Genomic DNA, 21,359 nt, shown 5'->3' with positions numbered 1-21,359 from the left:
CAAATGTAAAGTTCAGTTGACAACGTTTCAAGATTCTATTCTCTCCTTCCATCTTCTTTCATGGCAAAACCTTTCTAGCTTCTTTTGGATTCATCCATCTTCCTGTAGTAGTACTGAGATTGCAGATGCATGCCACTGTGTTGGGCTTTTTACATGGGTTCAGGAGATAAAATTCAGTCCATCAAAAAAATGCTGCTACCTAACAAGACATGTCTTTGGCCCTTCAAATATAGTTGTTATTGAATTATCTGCAGATGGCCCTGAATTTCCTTCTACCTAAAGATTTTCTGGTGCATTTGTCCTTTCCTTTTATTTCCTACCCAATTGTTATATGACCTCATTTCTTTTTTTTTTTTTTTAATGTGTGTGAAACAGGTAGTAAAGACAGCAATACTTTTTAGTAGAATCTTTCCTAAATCAAGAACAGCCAAAAAGAGGTTTTCTTTTGGAACTGATAAATCATATCTTGTGTATAATCAATGTTCTCTAGGCTCTCAGCTGAAAATTTTAGAAGTGTGTGCCATATTCTTAGAAATTAAAGTTTAGGCTATAATGTCCTGAGGCATTCCATATCACCATATAAGTTCCTCAGGTTCTTCCTTTAGAACAGCCACTTAGAACAATAGCTACTACACCTGATGGACTTAACTACAATATTAACCTTTTGAGTATTATGTGATTAATATAGTCACCAGTGATGGTGTGAAAAGTATATGTTATGTATTATGTTTATTTTATAGGTCTTTATGATTATAGGAGTTAGAAAATCCCCATAAAATTAAATACAGAATAGCATCATGTATGAAAACAAATAATAAAGAATTTCCATTGTGGCAATTATAGCTAGCATTTGTTATAGTGTGTGTGATAATTTCATACTTCCTAACATCAATTTTATTTCTGATAGCTTATTTCTATCAATATCAAGTTGGCAAATCATAACAAGAAGTTCTCATGACTTTATTTCTTATATAACAACATTAGCCTGATGTGATTCCAAGGCATTGCCTATTTTCTGTGATATTCCATGTTTGTCCTCTAGTCTATCATCACCATCTTCTGATATTATTTATTAAACATGATGACTCCAACCCTATGTCTGAGTGCCATTTATGTCTAATACACAGAAATCTGCTTTTTTTTTTCTTTTTCTAGATACCTGTCTTGGTCACACAGATAAGTTCCACCAACCATCCAGTGAAAGTCGGGCTGTCTGATGCATTTGTCGTTGTCCACAGGATCCAACAAATTCCCAGTAGGTAGAATAAGGGTAATAAGAAGTTGATCCTTCGATAGGGTCAGTTATAAGGACATTAACCTCAAAGGTGAACTGCACAAATATTAAGCCCACTGCTGCTTGTTAATTCTACTATGTGTTTTATGTTACTAGCTCTTGTTTGGTTTGTTTATCCCCATTACTCCTGAATTTAAAAACTTAGAGGGAGAGAAAAGACAAGGCTGATCCAAGCACATTTGACTGTGGCTGTTTGGGGACCCTTTGACATAGTTGTTCAGTTTTGCAGAGAGAGCTCGCAAACAATAGCAGTAAAACAAATGTAAAACAGTGATGAATTAGTGGATATTCCTACAACTTTCCAAAGAAAAATGGAGATGAACCTGTGCCTAGCAAAGAAGGCACATCTCTCCTTTTTGTTTGTATTATTTCTGATGTCATTTATATTTTTTGAAGTAAGAGAACATTCATTATTTGCACAGTTTTTCACTAGCATTGCAGATTCAAATGTTGCTGAGGATGTACTTAGACCTCTAGAACATGAGCTTGGCATGCCCAGAGACCCTGCATTCATCACAGCCTCGAAGCAAGAAAGAGAAAGGAACAAGTAAAAGTGCTGGCTGTGGTTTGTTCTGACTGCCTTCTGAGCATTCCGACTTGCCTCCTCTGTTGCCAAAATAATCCTGAGGAATCCTTCAGGGCACAAATCCTGGTAGTGTTTGCTTGCTCCTTTAAATACATTTTTATAAAGCAATGAATAATAGTAAAATACATTTAGAGAATAGATCATCTACTTCACCATTTTCAAGATCTTCCTTTATTTCATTAGGGGTAGGCTTAATTTATCACATGCATATGCTGTTTGGGACAGAGTTAAGATGATTCCATTTAATTATGTCATCTCTCAATTGCAAGAACTAAATGAAGTGGAAACTAGACTCTCCAAAGAAACTGTGTGTCTGCAAACATTCAAGAATTCTCTTGGCATAGGATGGCATTTATTAAAACTAACAATTCTACTCAGTGAAGAACATGTGTAACCTCCATTGGGTTTCTCCTTGTTATCTCACAGACTATAACAGGTAAAAGCCAAGGGAATTTTTAAATCAAGGCAGATTTTTCAGAAACTTAATTGTACTGAGAACAAAGCAAAGATACATTAGTGTGTGTAAGGCAACATAAAGGCTTCCTGACCGAATTCTTAAATAAGAGGCAGAGCCCTGGAGAGTCATGGTTGGCCTCTGTTTGAGGAGGAGTGTTCCCACATTTCTTCTTTTCAGGGGAGTTAAATTGGGCATGACTCAAGTTAGTTATTCAACAAGAAAAAAGGGGATACTGTCTTTCGTTTATTTTTTTGTTTCTTTCTGCCCGTGATAGATGGTTTACATGTCACTTGTTAGAAGGCACTTTAGAGAACAAACCCACAAAAATACAAAATATCTTTATATTCTATGATCATCTTTTTATATGTGATATTATGTTTGATTTTCCCTGATTGTACAGTTGTCCTTAGAAGGGTCCTAAAATGTGATTTAGGAAGTGTGGCCATGCTGTGGAGGGATTATTTTAGGGGAATGGATTCTCCAAAATATAAATTCCATTAAATAAAGTGGTCATAAAGGAATACATGTGAATCTTAAGAGCATATTATGTATGCTCCTTGATCTCAGTATACACTTCACAAAACATTACCCAGGCTTAGAGTTCAGAGCCAGTCAGTCCTCAGGCAGGTGCATGCTTGCAGTAGCACCCACTGCTCTTGTTGATTTACTATTCATTCCAGGGGAAAAAATAGGCAAGAAGAGCTGGAATCTCTAATGCTCCCCTCCTGATGCTACATGAGGCTACATGAGACAGAATTGATGAGTTCTGCTTTACAATCATTCCCGGAACAGGAAAATGTTAATCTCTTTAAGAATTTGTTCCAGTATTATAGAGTGAACCAGTGTATCACATGAGCTCCTGGAGAAGAAAAGCATAATTCCATTTCATGATCAAGTGGAAGAGAAACACACACACACACACACACACACACACACACACACACACACACACACACACACATACACACACTTTTATTGGCAAAAAAATGGAATAACCTAAGGTTTGTGTAATACAAAGTATGGCTTCTCCCCAGTCCCAGTCATGTGCTAGAGACTCATGACTTCTTGTTACTTGTGCTATCAGAATGTAGGTAAGTGTTTTAGTCCCTTGAAAATTTGTGTTAGAAGTCTCACTATCAGGAATATTTGCTTTGTAGAGCAAGAATCCTCTGGTTTCCTCTGGTTTTGTTACTGCTTTTCTTGATGACTGTATTTTGAGAATAACCAGTTATTATTAAATAATAGGCAATTTCTTTCCTTTCATAGTTATATTTTCTCTTTAGTCATAGATGTTGCTTCTCATATTAACATTTGTTAATGACATGTGTTTGCTTTCTCTGATCCAAGTTAGTACTTTGAAATTCTTGGTTCTGACTTTCTTCACTCAGCCTCACAGTTTCCCTGCCCTCCAAGTTTGATGAGGAAAGCAGTTTCTCAGTGAAAAGTGTAAAAATCACAATGCTATATGGGTCTTTGAAAAACAAAACAGAAACAAAGGAACTTACAACTGTGTCACTGAGTAATGAGTAATGAGAAATTTGACATACACAAATAGTATTATCTTTAATTATCAAGGAAGTTGTAACTGAGCAGCAGATTGACCAAGAATCTTTCCTGTCTTTGTTCATCAGATCTGCACATGAACATGTGCTTACTACCCGAATGTGACAAAGACATTCTTCTGTTGTGGCAACTTTTAACCTTAGACACTAAGTTTTAAGTTATATTTAATTAATTTGAAAATCAAGAATAGCATGTGACTGTTGGCTGCCATTAGACAAAGCAATAATAGACCTTGTATATACATATAGTTAAAAAAGTTAGCTGCCAAGTACTATTAAAATAACTTATGAGTTAAATATGATTAATAAAGAATTTCAAATATGAGTATACTTGGTCAACAGTAAATTTTGAAATACAATCATAATAATAGTTACTTACAATTTCTTTTTGCTTGATGGTAGGGTACAGTCATTATAATTTAACAATTACAATTTTTAATGTGAGATTAAACCATGAAAACACTAATAATCATGTAATTTTTTTCTAAGTTATTTCATAGAGCCCATTTAAAGTATTTCCAGAAGAGCATAGTTTATTATGGCAGAGTCATCATTCCTGTCATTCATTTAGGCCAAATTGTTCTATAAATCTCCAGTGAATGGTGTAAGCTGATCTCCATTCTAAGTGCAAAGCCCTTCAAAATCATTCATTCTGCAGTATGTGAAACTGCTTCCCTTTGCAGCACCATTCCATCTGATTCTCAAGCCTGAACCAGCTCACCAAGCCTCAATGAAAGGATAAATAAAGAACCAAGCTTTTTTTTTTTTTTTTTTTTTGTAAAGTACAATCTTATTAATGAGTATTGTGAAAATAGTATTTCATTTTAACTCATATATTATTAACAATAATTTAAATGGTCGGTCCTGACTTGAATTTTTAAAATGTGTGCAGATAGTGATATATGTAAATGTGTGAAATGTGTGTGTGTGTGTGGTAGAATGCTTGTCTGTGTCTGTGTCTGGGTATGTGTATGTGTATGCATCTATATATATATGTGTGTGTGTGTGTGTCTGTGTGTGTGTGTGTGTGTATGTGAAGGTGTGTATGTCTGTCCCTGTGTGTGTGGGTGTGTTTCGGTGTCTGTGGTGGAAGAGAGTGTGCTGGTGGCACATCCCTGAGTGCACATAGAGACAGAACAGGACAGGACTTTATAGGTCTTCTGTTACTTTCTATTTTATTACCTTGTTAGTCTACATTGAAATAGAAGCTTTACATTTCCTATAGGCTGTTTGGTCAGGAACTCAAAGGATTTGCCTTTTTGCACATATCTCTGTCCCTCACACAAAGGCTGTTGAGCAGCAATGCCCAGCCTTTTGCTGAGTGGTGGAGATTTAAACTCATCCTCTATGAGGTGAGAAAGTATTCATGCACTAAAACATCTCCCAGCCTGCTAACGTGAACAAAAAGGGAGGGAGAGAGGGAAGGATGGAGGGACAGAGGGAGGGAAGGAAGGAAGGAAAGAAGAAAGGAAGGAAGAAAGAACTCGGAATTCTTTGGATATTAGAAACCATTGATTCATAAACTAACACGTTTGAGAACTTTTTGTAGGATGCTATGAACAGCAAGTTCTCCTTTGGGAACTATGTTTAGACTATTTCATTTCATTTTTGTGCATTCATTGACTTTTCATCTGAGTCCATATATGCCAGGAAAATCAAGTTTTTACTTATTTAAATTGTCTTGATTTATTCAAAGCAGCCACAGACAGGACTTTAACACAAGGGTGACGTGCTAGGAATTTGAACATTCACTTGGTTAATGTACACTCGCTAGTGGGACCATTGGGACAGGATTAATTGATCTAAAGAAGTGAGGTCAGCACAAATTGCTTTTATATCTCGCATCCAAGGAATGAAAGAGTTCATATTTACAGACCCTTCTCTGTAGCTGCCTTCTTCCATAAAGCATGGACACAATTTTGCTAACCAGTTAGAATTGAGTTGTTTTTAAATTATTTTAAAATTATTTTAACACTTAATTATTTTAACTATCACGGCTTGATACTATATCACATTTACCTTTCTATTTTGTTTTGCCTCAAATTTATATTTTCATTTAATAATTACTTTACTCATACATTACATAAGAAATATTTGTTTTATTTACACTTGCCTACATAGGATGAATTGTAATTTTAACAAGTTCTTGTCACCTGCACTTACCTACATGCCAGAATGGTAATTCTCTCAAGGGAATTTTGATATTGAAAACTTCCTTTTCAGTATAGTTTGTACTACTGTGGTGTAGACCAGACATCTAAATGATTGAGCCCCAAATACTATTCACTGTTTTCCCAGTGCTTGTTTTGTCCAACACTTGATTCTAGAGGTAAAGAAAAAATTCATATTCCATTTCTCCAATATCCATCTAATGAAGCCATCATTTCTTTCTCTGTCAGAAAAATATAATCAATGGCATGAAGTTTAATAATAAGGCATTAGATTTAATGACATTTCAAATGTGCATTACACAATATTCCTCTAATTCTTGGAACATGGAGATATGCTTCCCTAGGGCCAGGAGAGCCATGTTAGTCACAAGACTGTGAGAACTGAACTCTGTCCTACTGTCACAAGCTTGATTCTAATTCTCTACTCCAGCTAGATGATTCTGAAAGGAAATCATGAAATGAAGCATGGTTGAGTATCAGGAAGCTGGATGAGGAAAGAAGTGGGGGAGAGTAGGTATTGCTTCTCATAGGTCTGATTTCCTTTACACCTGTGAAATGTAACCCTTAGACTTGAGCAGTAAACAGGGAATGAGGAAGGAGCACAGAGGTACAGACAGATACTCCTCCTAGTCAGTCAAATGTATTCTGCTTTATCCAACCTTTGACTGATGGTGCACAGAATCACAACAGAATTAGAAGGAAAACGTTTGCAGCTAACACATTAAAATGATTTTCTCTATGCTTTCTTTTGCAGCTCTCACTTGCTAAATCTGTTACAACATCTCTGTGTGGGAAGCTTGTAACTGCTGTAATAGTATCCTGTTTTTCGTTAACTGTTTTGTTTACTTACCCTGAGTCTTCATTCTGAGACTTGTATTAGAAAACAAATAAAATATAATCTTTTGGAACCAGTCATTAAGCATGGGCAACACAGATAAGAAAATGGTAGCAAAATGTGTGTTTGATGATTCAATGGACTGAAATATTTAGTAAATGTAAGGATGGGGTGATGAAGGAAATTAACATTATATTCTCTTGTGAATATTCTCTTTTAAGGCAGGCAAGTAAAGAAGAATCCAGTTAATCCAGTGAGGGTGGATGTGGAGAGAGATAAGATTCCCTACTGAAAGGGTTTGTAGTGGCTCAGACCAAGGCCAAGTCCTCAGCATAAAGGAAATTTGAATGTCCCAGAGCGACAAAGGGTACAGACTAAGAAACAACGACAGGGGATAGAGGATGAGGGAGAACGAAAGGGAACAAGAAAACAAGGGGGAAGTGGAAGAGGTATTTGTCCCCAGAAGAGAACAAAGGACTGCTCTGGACACAGACATGGGACATAGGAAAATGGCCATTTATAAAAGAAAAAGGGGAAATCCTGTGTCAAAATGTGGTGATTAATTTTAATTGTAATTAGGTAAGCCAAAGGGGACTTTTGATTGCTAGACTTCAATACTTTGATAGCTGAACCTTGGTAGTCAGCCTCAAGATGAGGAAGTGGACAAATAAGGGAATAGACCTCGGTGGCTAGCTTTAGGAATATAATCTAATGGTTTTTAAAAAAGGCAAAGAGAATGGGAGAGAAGGGCAAGGCCTATCAGAGCCACACCTGCCATGCTTTTGCTGGCCAGAGTCCTTTCACCTACTCTGATGGTGAGCAAACTTCCTCAAGCCAACAGGTCAACATTTGCACATTAAGTCATATTACCAGAATATCATAATCATGGCTCTGTATTTTTTCCAGGTGTTATTATTTGAAGGTCTACTTTATTTTCTAGTTTGTTACAGTCCTTAAATGTTTGTCAATCTTAAATTTTTAAAAGTGATAGGAAAATAATTGAAGTAACAAACATTTTAACATCAGTGTGGCTTATTTTCTTGAAGACATATGAGCTAAATACATTTCTGGAATCATATGAAACTTCTAGGCTTGACAGAACCAACCAGTGAATAAATCCCTAATGACTTGTTTTTAACAGAGTTGTCTCTGAATTATGGCATAAACAGCTATTTGGAAGCTATCATTGACTGGCGGGTCACCAAACAAAATGATTCTCATTAATTTTAGTCTTGTTAAATTTTTCTCCTCCTAATAGTTGGGGAATTAGGCAGGCAATAGAATCTGCACAGAAAATGTTTTCTCCCCCCCCCCACTCCATATACCCTATCAATTACTTCCCACTCATTGCCACTACCTGAGGTTTTCAAAGTCTGATATGACATGAACAGTGTGTAGATATGACATGAACAATATGCTGATAAGGTAAAAATCAGCTAATATGATGGGCACTTTCAAAACTTTGCTATACAGACCTGAGAACTTTCATCTAATAATTGTTAGCCCTTATTCTTTTTTACTTCTAGAGACTAGATTGAGCAAAACATATGGGATAGAAATATATTAGGAAGTTATTCAACTTAGATGGAGGGGAAAAAAAGTCATTACCTTTTCTTTTCTTCAAAGGTTAAAAACTAAAGAAATTGTTGTGATTCCATATCTCAAGGAAACATCTCAAGAAATCATGTTTTTTCCAATGTCAGAGGAAGTTTATCCTTCCTCAGTTGATAATCATTGAGAATATGTATGGTTCTTTCAATTATAAAGAAAACAAATTAATTTGATTAGTAATTTTAAACATTGTTTTCCAGTCTCATTAACATGAAGAGCTTTCCAGTGAGTGACATGTTGATTGCAAAATTATATACTTTCCCATGTAAGACAGGTTTGAAGTGAAGCCTGCCCAGTAAAGAGACTGATAGTTAAAAAGTCAAACCCCTATATTATATACATATATATCAAAAACTTTTTAATCATTGATGTGGAAAGTACAGATTGAGATTGGCCAGCCTCCAAGTAACTGCAATATGGACACACAACCTCAGAGACTCCTTGATAGATTTCCATATTTTGAAGGATTTGATACATGAAATCCCAAAGACAAGATGACTCAGTTTCTCTCATGTTAAACCTGAAGTGGTTTTTTCGGGAATGAGTGATACTTCTATGTCTATTATTAAAATGTTCTTGTTTAAGTGTAGAGAGATGTTCAAAGCTGATTTTTCTTTCACTTATTTTTATAGATGTTCGAAGAAGAACAATTTATGAATATCACCGAGTAGAACTACAAATGTCAAAAATTACCAACATTTCAGCTGTGGAGATGACCCCACTCCCCAGTAAGTTAATTTAAGACAGTGAAGTGGGAAAAATATCAAATTTGACAATCTATTCTGTTAAATAAGTTGACTTATAAATATTGTTTTCAGCATGCAATTCTAATTGTGTTTGTCAAGCATAAATTTCTTGACCCTGAGTGTGTACATGGATGGGTGGTGATATTTGGTTTGGATAACTAATCTCTCTCCTCTCCACACTGTCAATTAGTCTTGATGAGTTATTCTCTTCTGTTTCTTAGCATGTCTCCAGTTCAATACTTGTGGTCCTTGTGTATCCTCTCAGATTGGCTTCAACTGCAGTTGGTGTAGTAAACTTCAAAGGTAAAAGAACAATTTATAAACATGATATTTTTTTATTTTTAAAAAGATTTGTTACTTATACCCACTGAGTTATGTTTTGTTTGGTGTATAGATCATGTATGCATTGACAGTATAGGTGTGAATATACATGTATGTGTACGTTCATATATTTTATATACATAGGAATAGTTGGACAGACCAAACTGCTAAACCAGTGTAGTCATAAAAGGATATTTGAACATATTCCTTTGTCAAATGCTTAAAATGACTAAGAACCTTCATAGTTTTTAAGGTCATTTGTAATTCTCTATGGGGCCTAGAATGCATCCCAATATAAGTGCTGAACCCGCGAATGGATAGTTTCAGCCCTTATTCTACAGAAAGCATGACATGAGCAATAGCAGGAATGTATTTCAGGAATCACATGCACATTCTTTAAAAATTCCTATCCAGCAGGTAAAATGTCATTACTTAAGGTTATTGCTGTAGGCTGATGTTGACATTCCCTGACCTTCCTATGATTGGAACATGTACGTGACTTTAGCTCTGTGCTCTAATTGACTTAGAAACTTAAGGTGCATAGTTCACTTGTGTCAAAAATATTAACTGGTTGTCTTCGGTGGTAAAGAGGATTGTTCAATCTCAGAAGTTTTACAGAAACTGAATGGTGTGAGAGATATATGACACGGGAGAGCAGATTGCTATTCCTTGAAATGATGGATAGACATACTTCAACCAAATCTTGTATAAATTGTGACATTGAGCTGACTCAGTTCAAAGAATACCTATTGGTTCTGTGGAAGCAGAGTGCATTACTTAGGTTTCTCTAGAAAGCAGATTAAATAGAATGGATTTATATTACAAAATGGGATAAATTAGATTCGCTTACACAATGTAGCACTAGTTAGTCCTGATATGACTGTAAATGCTGAACGAGCTGAGTCCTGTTGTTGTTGTACCACAAAGCAAAATGTCCTCGTAGTCCCAGTATGCTTATGAAGGTCTTGAAATTTTCTGGAAAGAAGCTGCTCTTTATTTATGATGGAAGGCCAAAGAAGCTTGGGTTGGATAAGCAGAAGTAACATTGGGATCTATACCACACCACAAAACCCAAAGACAAGCAGAGAAGCATCTAAAGAAGTGTCATCACCCCTCTGTTAACTATTCCTGTGGGGAAAACAAAACAACACAAACAAACAAAAACACTTTCTCACCAGCCCAGAAGCATGTCTGTTAGTTGGTTCCAGAACCAACCAAATCAGCAGTCAAAAATGCCTATCACAGGAAGCATAACTGTAAGAGATTTAATACAGAAGACTCGTAAGCAGTCACTCTGGCAGTGACTGTCATTTGTTGAACCATTGTGCACATCATGCATGTCAAAGCTGCAGTGATGAACATGGCCAGGAACTCTGCACCCAGATGGAGTTCCAGCAACTAGCATTTGGAGTCCATGAAAAGACACCTTCTCCCTCCAGGTGGTGTCCCTCAGTGGGGACCATAGATAACAGATGTTGTCTCCTCATCTCCCTGTTTCAGCATTGTTGCTAAATGCATGCTAAGGGACATGTTAAAGAATAAAGAAAGAATGCAAAATTTTTCATGACAATTTTAGGAAACCTTTTTATCTGGCTAATTTTGGAGTGACCACTGCAATATTGCAGCTACATCAATGTTGTTTATGAGAACCTTATTTTGATTCTCAACTGAAAATGCTTTGCCAGCCATTTCCTTTGGAAAATGAATTTCAAATAATGAAAAGGCAAGCAGGCAGTCAGCATTTTTCATAGCAGATTTTATGTGAGTTTTATATTCAGAATGGGTAGAACAGTAGCAAATCAAGGATAGGTGTTTATATGTATATTTTGCTAAGATTTTGTAAAGATCACATGCATATTACAAGTTACTCAAATATGTTTAGACTCTGACATCAGAAATGAAAAATATCCAAAGCAATTGAGTGAAAGATCAGCCATCTTCGTAGCACTTCAAGATCAAGTTTATTGGCTACCATCCTGAGCCATTACAATTAGAGTAAGGCTTGTAGGTCTTTCTTCACTTTTTTAAATTCTTTAAATTGTGTTAAAATCACAGACCATGTATAATATTTCATAGGAATACCTTGATATTATATTATATAATTGATAAATTGTGGTTATTTTCTCGATGAGTAAATCCTTTGTAGGTTTTACTGGGACTAAAGCATGTTCCAGGATAAGAGATTTTCTGATGAAAACCAGTCCAAGTTGATGGGCCATATCAGTGTATACTATTAATGAGTATTTTTCTTCCCCTGCCAGTCTGGTCCCACTGCCCCGCCAGCCCCAATAACACACAGAGACTCTGTATTTGATATAATGCTATTAGCTAATTACTAGTTTCTGATTGGCTAGCTCTGTCTTAAATATTAACCCATTTCTATTAATATAAGTAGTTCCACGTGGTCTTATCTTACCGGAAGAGAGATTGGCATCCTATCCTGTAGGTCCTCCATCTTGGAAATCCTCCCTACTACTTCCCCTCTCCTCCTAGTCCCGCCTATCTTGCTTTCCTATTGGGCAATAGTGCTTTATTCATTAACCAATAAGAGAAACATATTTACAGAATGACATCTCCCATCATCTCCTCTTTTCTGTCTAAAATAAAATGAAGGATTTTAACCTTAACATAGTAAAATATATAACAAAACAGTTACCAAATAAGAACCACAGTTAACAATATTTAGTCCATTAACATTTAGCAAGATTTAAAGAAAATATTCCATCATCTATCCTATCTTTGTGAGTCTAAAGTCTGATATGTAACTTATCTGTAATCCTAACTAAAGAAAACTATAACCATAACTATTTGTCTTCAACTCCTTCAAAGACCACAGAAGGATAGTATAAAAACTCTAGAAATGACAGAAACAATTCGCTGCTGGTCGGTCACCTGAAGTTCTTCTGTTTTCTTCCATCTTCAGCCCATAGGCAATAGTGTGTCTGGCAGACTCCTCAGCAAAGCAGGAAACTTTAAACTGTCCACTTGTATTGGCAGTTTGTCAGTCACTTTTCTCTGTGTCCTACAGACTGTCTGGAAGACTCTTCCATAAAGCAGGAACTCTGTATCAATGTCCATCTTGTTTCAGCAGTCACTTTCCTGTGGGTTCGGTATGTCCAGTTTATACAGCATGAAGTCAAACAGTCCAGACAAGAGCAGTATCTTCCCCAAATGGCTAGTCTTGCCATATTGGGAGTAAACTCCATAATGAGTTTCCTTGATGTCATTTTCCTTTCTGATGCAGGTGGTGTTGCCAGGAGCAGTTGTGCCTCACTGTCAAGAAAAACCCTAAACCATTTTAAATGCCATATTCTGTAGGTCTTTGAAAGTTTTGAAGAATGCCTATCCATCTTAAATACATCTTGAAAACCTAACTTAAATCTAAGTTTTGACTATTATAGGTAATTATAGGTATTATCTACAATCTGTACTAAATTATACATTTTGTTTTTAAATGAGCTATATAAATATAATACCTAAACAAGAGAAGAATTATACATATCACAAAATTGACCTTAAATTGTATCAAATGAAAATCCATTACATTGCAAAGTATTCATATCTATACCATACTCCCCTTTTTACCTTTAAAAAGATTGGTTTTGGTCATTAACCTTTTATAACCAACCCCATATAAATTAAAACTAACATTTATAAACAATATGTGGGAATTTGGGTGTTGTTCTTTCCAAACTGCTTCCTGCAGTTAGGGAGCACTGTCATGAAAATCCTAAGAAGACTCAGAAATCCTGGCTGTAGTGTGCAAGGCTGTCTCAAGGACATTGCTTCAGGGGTCTTGCTTGGTCAAACCATGTTTGTCTCGAAGGAATCCACAGCTTTTCATTTTCTGTGGAAACAAAAATAGAAATCCTTTTCCCCAGTAACCTATCCTTACACTTAAAATTTGTAGTCAAAGCATTTTTAAAATATATAAATTGAATTAATCCAGCAGCATTTGTTTTAACAGTTGTTGATATTTCTTCAGCAGTCAAACAATTTAAAGAAAACAGACCAGCATATAGTATCCAAAGTTCCTCTGTGCTTTCCATCTTTATGTGGCTTTTTTATTACTCTATTTCTTCTACTTCTATTTTTTCATTTTTTGAGGCAGGATTTCTCTGTGTAATTTTTATCTGTCCTGGAATTAACTCTGTATACCAGGTTTACTTTGAAATCACAGAGATCTGTTTGCCTCTGTCTCCTGAGTGCTGGAATTAAAGGTGTGTGCCACCACACCCAGGTACTCTCTGTCTTTGTAAAATCATTTTATTCTTTTGCTCTCCCAAGCCTACGTATATTTTAAAACACACTGTAAACCTTTAGCGGTTTTTCTTAATTTGAATCTGTCTTTACTGTATATCTTTATATTTTTGTGGCCACTAGTCTTTATCTAGTAAACAACATAGCTAAAATGAAAGTCACAGCAGTATTAGCCACAGGCTATCCAAGATAGTGGCGGGTACTTTTACTGCCAGAACTGAGAGCTATGCTCAGTGCTTTAGTCTACCCTGCCATCCAGCAGCATGTTGCTGGCTTAAAAATGTGGTCACTGCCATTTCCAGCTCTCCTAAGCAACATTAAGTTGTTAGCAGAGCTCTTTAAAAGCCTTGCAGTTTTGTTTTGTTTTGTTTTTTGCTGCTTATGCTGAGTCATGAAACCTCCCTTAAAGGAGCCGCACAAATCTCTGCTTGTCTCTAGCAAAACATAGTACAACTGAGAAAAAATGCTGTTACCTAGAAACCTAGAAAAAAAGTCTCTGACTTTTTTTTTTTTTTTTTTTTTTTAATCCTTTCTAAATTTTAAGTGGAAGTTCTTTGGTCCCTTCTTCAGTCTGGGTTGGGCGCCATTATGTTCTAAGTAGATTTTTCCCTATCAGCCTGGTCCCACCACCTTGCCAGTCCCAAATAATACACAGAGACATTGTATTAAATATAATTTTGTTGGCCAGTTACTAGTTTGTTATCGGCTAGCTCTGTCTTAAATATTACCCCATTTCTATTAATCTAGTATTTCCACTTGAGAGAGGGGCTGGTGTTCTTCTCTCTCTCTGTCCTCCCTCTTGGACTCCTCCCTACTACTTCCTCTCTCCTCCTATTTGCCTAGTCCCACCTTGCTTTCCTACTGGCGAACAGTGCTTTATTCATTAACCAATAAGAGAAACATATTTATAGAATGACATCTCCCATCAGTATGCTGTTTTGTTGTTGGTGGTGGTGGTAGTGGTTTTGGTTTTGGTTTGCTATTTGAAGTATGGTCTTACTCTGTAACCCAGGGTAGCCTTGAATACTCTATCCTCATGCCTCAGCTTCCAACATATTATAAACATTCCTGGATAATTAGAATTTCTGTCTGAAACAATATTAAAGTTTTGCAGATTCATCTAGAAACATACCTAATATTAACCACTTTTTAAAGACGCAGAAATACATGTTCTGACTCAAAAAAAAAAAAGCAACATTTTCCATCAAAGCATGCCTACATGTTGAAATCTGCTTCTGCTTTTAGCATTTGTATTCTATTGAGAGCTTTCTCAGCCAGGTATCATGCTGCAGAATTTACAGGTATTATACTAAGTACTTCCTCAGGGTTTCTAGCCTGGTGATGAGTTGGAAACTGAATTTGCATCTGTGTGCCTTGTGGGACTTGCTAGCTTACTTGATCTACTTTGTATGTCATATGTGGATGTGTTAATCAAGCTAATTTTAAACTGCTGCATCTTTGATACTGTAAGAAAATAAAATACTTTTTCAAAATGGCATGACCAAAGCTTAGAGGAGAGGCACAATATTCAAAAGACTACTTTGTGTTAGCGACAGTACACTATTGTGAAATGTGATTCGGAGGATTCATCACTCACAAGCATGTATTCTTAAATGTTACCATCACATGTTCCACTGAATATGGAGCACAGACTTAAAATATCAGATTCTGTTTCAATTTTGAGCAACCCAGTTATAGCAAAATTTGTCTCATTATTGGTTTAACTATGTATGGCTCATTGAACTTTTATTTGAGTTAATTTCTCTACTACATTTTACTAAATTCTCCTTAGACCTGTAAGGTTTCAAACTTTACTATGCTGTCCAGCATTATTTTCCCAGACTTTAGTTTAGTGAGATATCCACTCTGCCCATACCTGTTGCACTGACCACGCCTATTATAGGGTGTGGTGACAGGAACAGGCATGACCTGGTTGAACTAGGTCTAGGGTCTTGGACCCCAGCTTGCTCTCTTACTTCCTGGTCAGAGACAGAAAGCATCCAGGGGTATCCTTGGAACAGGAACCTGCTGAGTCATCTGTTTCTGGTGTAAGTGATTTCTCCCCGAATAAACATCCGTCAGACAGTATTTTGCCCTGGAATCTTGTTTCCTATGCTTTACATTAGTGCTTTTATGAAAAGGATAAATAACAAAATAGGAGAATCATTAGATTAAATAGCACAAATATTGCCCTGATTATTCTAATCCTACGTGTCTTTCATGCATGTGCTCATTTATTCTGGACTAATGATCAGCTGGTACTAATTACTCAACTCTCAAATTGGACTTTCTCAAAAACAAACAAACAAAAAAGATAAATTTAACTGGTTTATTTTCATTAATTCCTATTTTGGGGGAGCAAAAACCAAGACAAAAATGTGCACCATGGTTGGTTCAGGATTTAAGAGTGTTTGTGTTACAAGCACACATAAGGAGGTACAGGATTGAAAGAACATAACGAAAAAACTTAGCCCATGGTTGTCTAGATAGGCTTGTGTTTATTTCCTGTCTGTTAATTGACAGAACTTTTATTAACCATTTTTTAAAAATTTAATTAATGTTTTTACATCCGTGTCCCCTCCCTCCTGTCCTCCCATTCCCTCCACATTTCCCTCCCCTCCCCATTCCACTCCTCCTCATTTTCTTTTCAGAGTGGTATAGACCTCTCTTAGATATCAACAAAGTATGGCATATCAAGTTTCAGTAAAACAGTAGCAACTCCCCTTGTATTAAGGCTGGGCAAGGCAATTCAGTATGAGGAATAAGTTACCAAGAGTTAGACAAATCCTAAGGGCCAGGCCCTGCTCCCGTTTTTAGGAATTCTATAGGTAGAGCTAGCTACACCACTGTCACATACATGTAGAGGGCCTAAGTAGGCCCCATGAAGGATATCTGACTGTTGGTTCAGAGTCTGTGAACTTTCTTTAGCACAGGTTAGTTTTTTTGGTTTTAGGTTTTGACCTTTGTGGCTCCTAGAATCCTTCCTCACTCTCTTCAGCAGGATTTTCTGAGGTTGACATAAAGATTGGCTGTGGGTGTCTGTCTGTTTCCATCAGTTACTGAATGAAGGCTCTGTAATGACAATTTGGGTAGTCACTAATCTGATCACAGGAGATGGCCAGTTCAGACTGCTTATCCACTTTGATAGGATTCTTAGCTGGGATTATCTTTGTAGATTCCAGGGAGTTTCCCTTGCATCAGTTTCTACCTGACCCCAAAAGCCCCCCTTTGCAGTTATCTCTTTCAGTACTCTCCCCATCCATCCATCTCTAACCAAATACCTCAGGTTTCCATCCCTACCCACCCCAAGTACACCTAGGAGATCTCTTCTATTTCCTTTTCCCAGGTAGATCCCCCACTGGGATCTCATTACCTAGCCTCTTTTGGTCTGTGAATTGTAACATGATTCTCTTTTACTTTATTACTAATATCCACTATGAGTGTGAGCATACCAGGTTTGTATTCCTGTGTCTGGGTTACCTTACTCAGGATTACATTTCTAGTTCCATCCATTTGCCTCCAAATTTCCTGATAACAATGTTTTTAACAATAGAAGCATTCAATTGTATAAATATACCACATTTTCTTTATCCATTGTTCATCTAGGTGGTTTCTATGTTCTGTCTAATACAAATAAAGCTTCTATGAACATAGTTGATCAAATGCCCTTGTGATTTGAGCATCCTTTGGGTATATGCCCAAGAGTGGTATATCTGAGTCCTAAGGTAGATTGATTCTCAATTTTCTGAGAAACCACAGTACTGATTTCCAAAGTGCTTGTACAAGTTTGCAATTCCACAAACAATGGAGGAGTGTTCACCTTGCTCCATATTCTCTCCAGCATGAATTGTCACTTGTGTTCGATCTTAGTCCTTCTGACAGGTATAAGATGGAATTTCAGAGATGTTTTGATTTGCATTGCTCTGATGGTTAAGGATGTTGAAAATTTCTTTAACTGTTTCTCTGTCGCTTGAGATTCCTCTGTTAAGAATTCTGTTTGGGTTAGTATCCCATTTTTAATTGGATTATTTGATTTTTTGATATCCAAGTTTTGAGCTCTTATTTACTTCGGATATCAGCCCACTGTCAAATTAAACATTTTAATTTCAGCATATATCATCATTCATTGAAGAATAAAATCTCTGCTGAAATTACTATTCATGCCCATGCATTGATTTGGACAGAGGGAGAGGGAAGTAGAGAGGAAAGGAAGATTGATTCAGTTCATTAATAGAACTTACATGTTGGGTATGGGAAGATAGTCTTTGAGCAAACAAATGTAGTGTGAATAGAATTAGTATTATTAAAAACTACAATGAGAGATATAAACAGTTTATTTTTTTATAAAATTAATAGCAGAGGGATAGAACATCTTTAGAAAAGTTTTATTGATCATTGTACTTTCCTCAAATTTATACTCAATACTCAATTTTAACCCATTACTCCATGTGCCAATCCCCTCCCTCCCCAAATAGATGTTTCCTTTCATGTCATATAAATGTTCATATATGTGTAAATGGAGTTTCATTTCTGTTTCTTTCCACCATCCCTAGTCCCAAATAAATACACAAGGCTATATTATAAACTACTTGGCCAATGGCTTGGGCTTCTTATTGGTCATCTCTCTTTCTTAATTATTAACCCATTTCTATTAATCTATTTATCTCCACTTTGTATTGCCTACTGGTGACTTCCAGCCCTCTTGCTCCTCCTGACATCTATATAGCATTTCCCTAGCAGTTCCTCTATGCCTCCTCTTCCCAAAATTCTACTGGTCTGCTAGCCCCGCCTATACTTCCTGCCTAGCTACTAGCCAATCAGCATTAATATATCAACCAATAAGAGAAACATATATTCACAGCATATAGAAGGACATTCCCCATCATATATTTTATATCAACATTAATGTTTTATATGTATATTATTCATATGTTATAGATTTTTAAAACTAGATTCTGCATGAAAGCAAACATGATACTTTTCTTTTGTTCTCTCTGTAACCCTCTACTGTTTCCCTCCTTGAACCTTCAAAGTTAAATTAAACACTGAGAAATTACAACAGTCAAGTATTGATCAAAGCTACAGGTCTTATAGAACTCAGAGTTTAATTTAGTAAACTAGAAAATAAATAAATTAATAATTGCATGGATCTCAGATAGTAAGAAGTGCTTTACTGAACTAGAAATAGATGTTAGTTGTTGTGACTAGCTGGGCACAAAGCACAAATAATAAAACCCTAGAGACAGACATTGAGGTTAAAGCTGAAGATCAGAGAAGCAAAGCAGCCAGCCACTAGAGAGTTCTGACCTCTACCAATGCTCAGACTGAAGGGTTGATCCTGTCTTCAGATTATACCTCTAGACTGCACTGCTCTCCACCAAACCACAGAATCCCTCAGAATGAATTGTGTTCTTGTCTCCTTCCACGTTATATTCCTCTCTGTGCCCAGCCATATCATTTCTGTCTACACCTCCCTGGTGCTTAGATTAAAGGCATGTCACCTCAGGTGCTGGGATCAAAGGAGTGATCAATCTTTCTCTTTTAGATTGATTCACTCTCATGTAGCCTAGGATAGTCTTGAACTCACAGAGATCCATCTGCCTCTGTCTCCTGAGTCAGTATTGGGACTGAAGGTGTATAGCTGCTTGCCCTGTATGGCTGTGGCTACTTTATACTCTGATCTTTAGGCGATCTTTATTAGAGCATAAACAAAATGTCACCACAACATATGTGTGTGTGTCAATGTTAATATGTTTATATTATTTATATGTATTATAGATTTTTAAAACTAGATTCTGCATGAGAGCAAACATGATATTTGTCTTTTGTTCTTCTTCTCTAACTCTTTCTTTTTACCCTCCTTAAACCTTCAAGGAGACATTGGCCTGATCAGCCATCCTCATTGAAAGTGAACTTTAATCAAAATATATCTTGACTATTAAAATATTTGTTTATTTACAGCATACCAGCTACCTTATTATGCCAGGCACTGATTATACGCTGAGAAATTGCGAAGTCAAGTATTGATCATGGCTACAGCTCTTACAGACCTTGGAGTTTAATTTAGTAAACTAGAGAGTAAATGAATTAATAATTGCTTGGGTCTCAGATAGTGAGAATTGCTTTACTTAACTTGGAAAGAGAGGTAGTTGCTGTGATTAGCTGAGCATGAAGAATTTTTAGAAGGAAGTAATAATATATCTGCACTTTGACAGGAGCCAGCAGCAGCAATGTGACCACCATGTTTACCTCAGGGACAATGCTCTTGCAAGAGTCTACACTGGGTTCAAACTTGATTTTTTAGGAAATGAAGAAGAATGAAGGACAGCATTGTCAGATGAGTGTAGAGAGAAAGTGGTCACATGATATCAGAGACAGGGTTTGGTGTGGTGGTCTTTAAAAACTAAAGGAAGAGGAGAGGAGTGATTTTATTATGTTTTATGAATATAACTCTAAAAGCTCAAAGAAAATACTTTCTCAGCTGTTTGTGGAGTGTGTTACAGTGAAAAAGAAGAGACAGAGAGCATGCATATCTTCTGAGAGGATTTCCAGAAATAATGTCGGTCAGTGAGGCCTCTCTAGTTCAATGCTAAGGCATTACAGTGTATGTATGTTTTTATTCTGGATTCATGAACTCTTGCTACCTGGAATTGAGGGCAATAGGAAGCAGTGAAAAATAATTCAGCTAATAGAAACCTCTTTACAGAGCACAGCCACAGCCTGCTTGCTGTATTTCTCCCATAGTGCCACACACAGTGTCCAGCCTGTTGTAAATACCCATGCAAATGGTTAGAATGAATTATGAAGATGACTGAACCTGGGAAAATTTCAATTTTCTTAGACTCTTAATTGTTCCTTTCAGTTAGTACTAACCACTGACTTTTGTCATCCCAATTGCCATGGAAAGAACAATCCTGTTGTATGCTGTAAGATGTCAACATTCACAATTAGTATGACATACAATTACTTGGTATTGTGATCTCTTTTGGTGTCGTTCTTTAAATTTTTTCCCCTTTGTATTTTCTTTCAAATTAAAAAAAAATCAGTACTGATAAGTCTTAGGAAATAATTATATTCCATACCTCCATCCATTCAAATAGCAAGCAGAATAAAATGGTCTATAAATTATACACACCTGCATAATAGTGATACAATATATTTATTTAAGAAATGATCCAGAAGGTGTTGGTGCACACATTTAATCCCAGAAATCAGGAGGCAGATGCAGGCGGATCTCTATGAGTTGGAGGCCAGCCAGGTCTTCAAGGCAACACAGAGGAACCCTGTCTCTAAAAACCAAATGAAAAGAAAAAAAAAAGTTTAGAAAAGAAAGAAAGAAATGAATGGAAAAATATGTTTCCCAGAAATTTCTTTACATTTTTTGAACTTGCATGACATGCATGAAAATATCATAATAAGTTCATCATATATAAACAGAATTATTATAATCTTTGGTTTATAAGGATCTGACTGCAAAGACACCTAATTTCAGATGCAAGAGTTTAACAGATTTTAT

The 21,359-nt window shown here is 36.3% G+C and overlaps 1 protein-coding gene across 1 annotated transcript in view; it reads left to right on the top strand.

Moving 5' to 3' along the window:
- Plxdc2 (plexin domain containing 2) overlaps positions 1-21,359 on the top strand; it is a 405,252-nt gene that overhangs the window by 298,924 nt on the left and 84,969 nt on the right. The window contains exons 7-9 of the mRNA XM_051205738.1: positions 1,156-1,255; positions 9,149-9,244; positions 9,484-9,565. Of these exons, the coding sequence (XP_051061695.1) occupies positions 1,156-1,255; positions 9,149-9,244; positions 9,484-9,565 (278 nt within the window). The remainder of the gene's footprint in view (positions 1-1,155; positions 1,256-9,148; positions 9,245-9,483; positions 9,566-21,359) is intronic.

Source organism: Phodopus roborovskii, unplaced genomic scaffold (assembly GCF_943737965.1).
Source record: "Phodopus roborovskii unplaced genomic scaffold, PHOROB, whole genome shotgun sequence".
Taxonomy (NCBI): domain Eukaryota; kingdom Metazoa; phylum Chordata; class Mammalia; order Rodentia; family Cricetidae; genus Phodopus; species Phodopus roborovskii.
The sequence above is the reverse complement of the archived record's forward strand: the minus strand, read 5'-3'. Positions and strand labels throughout refer to the sequence as shown.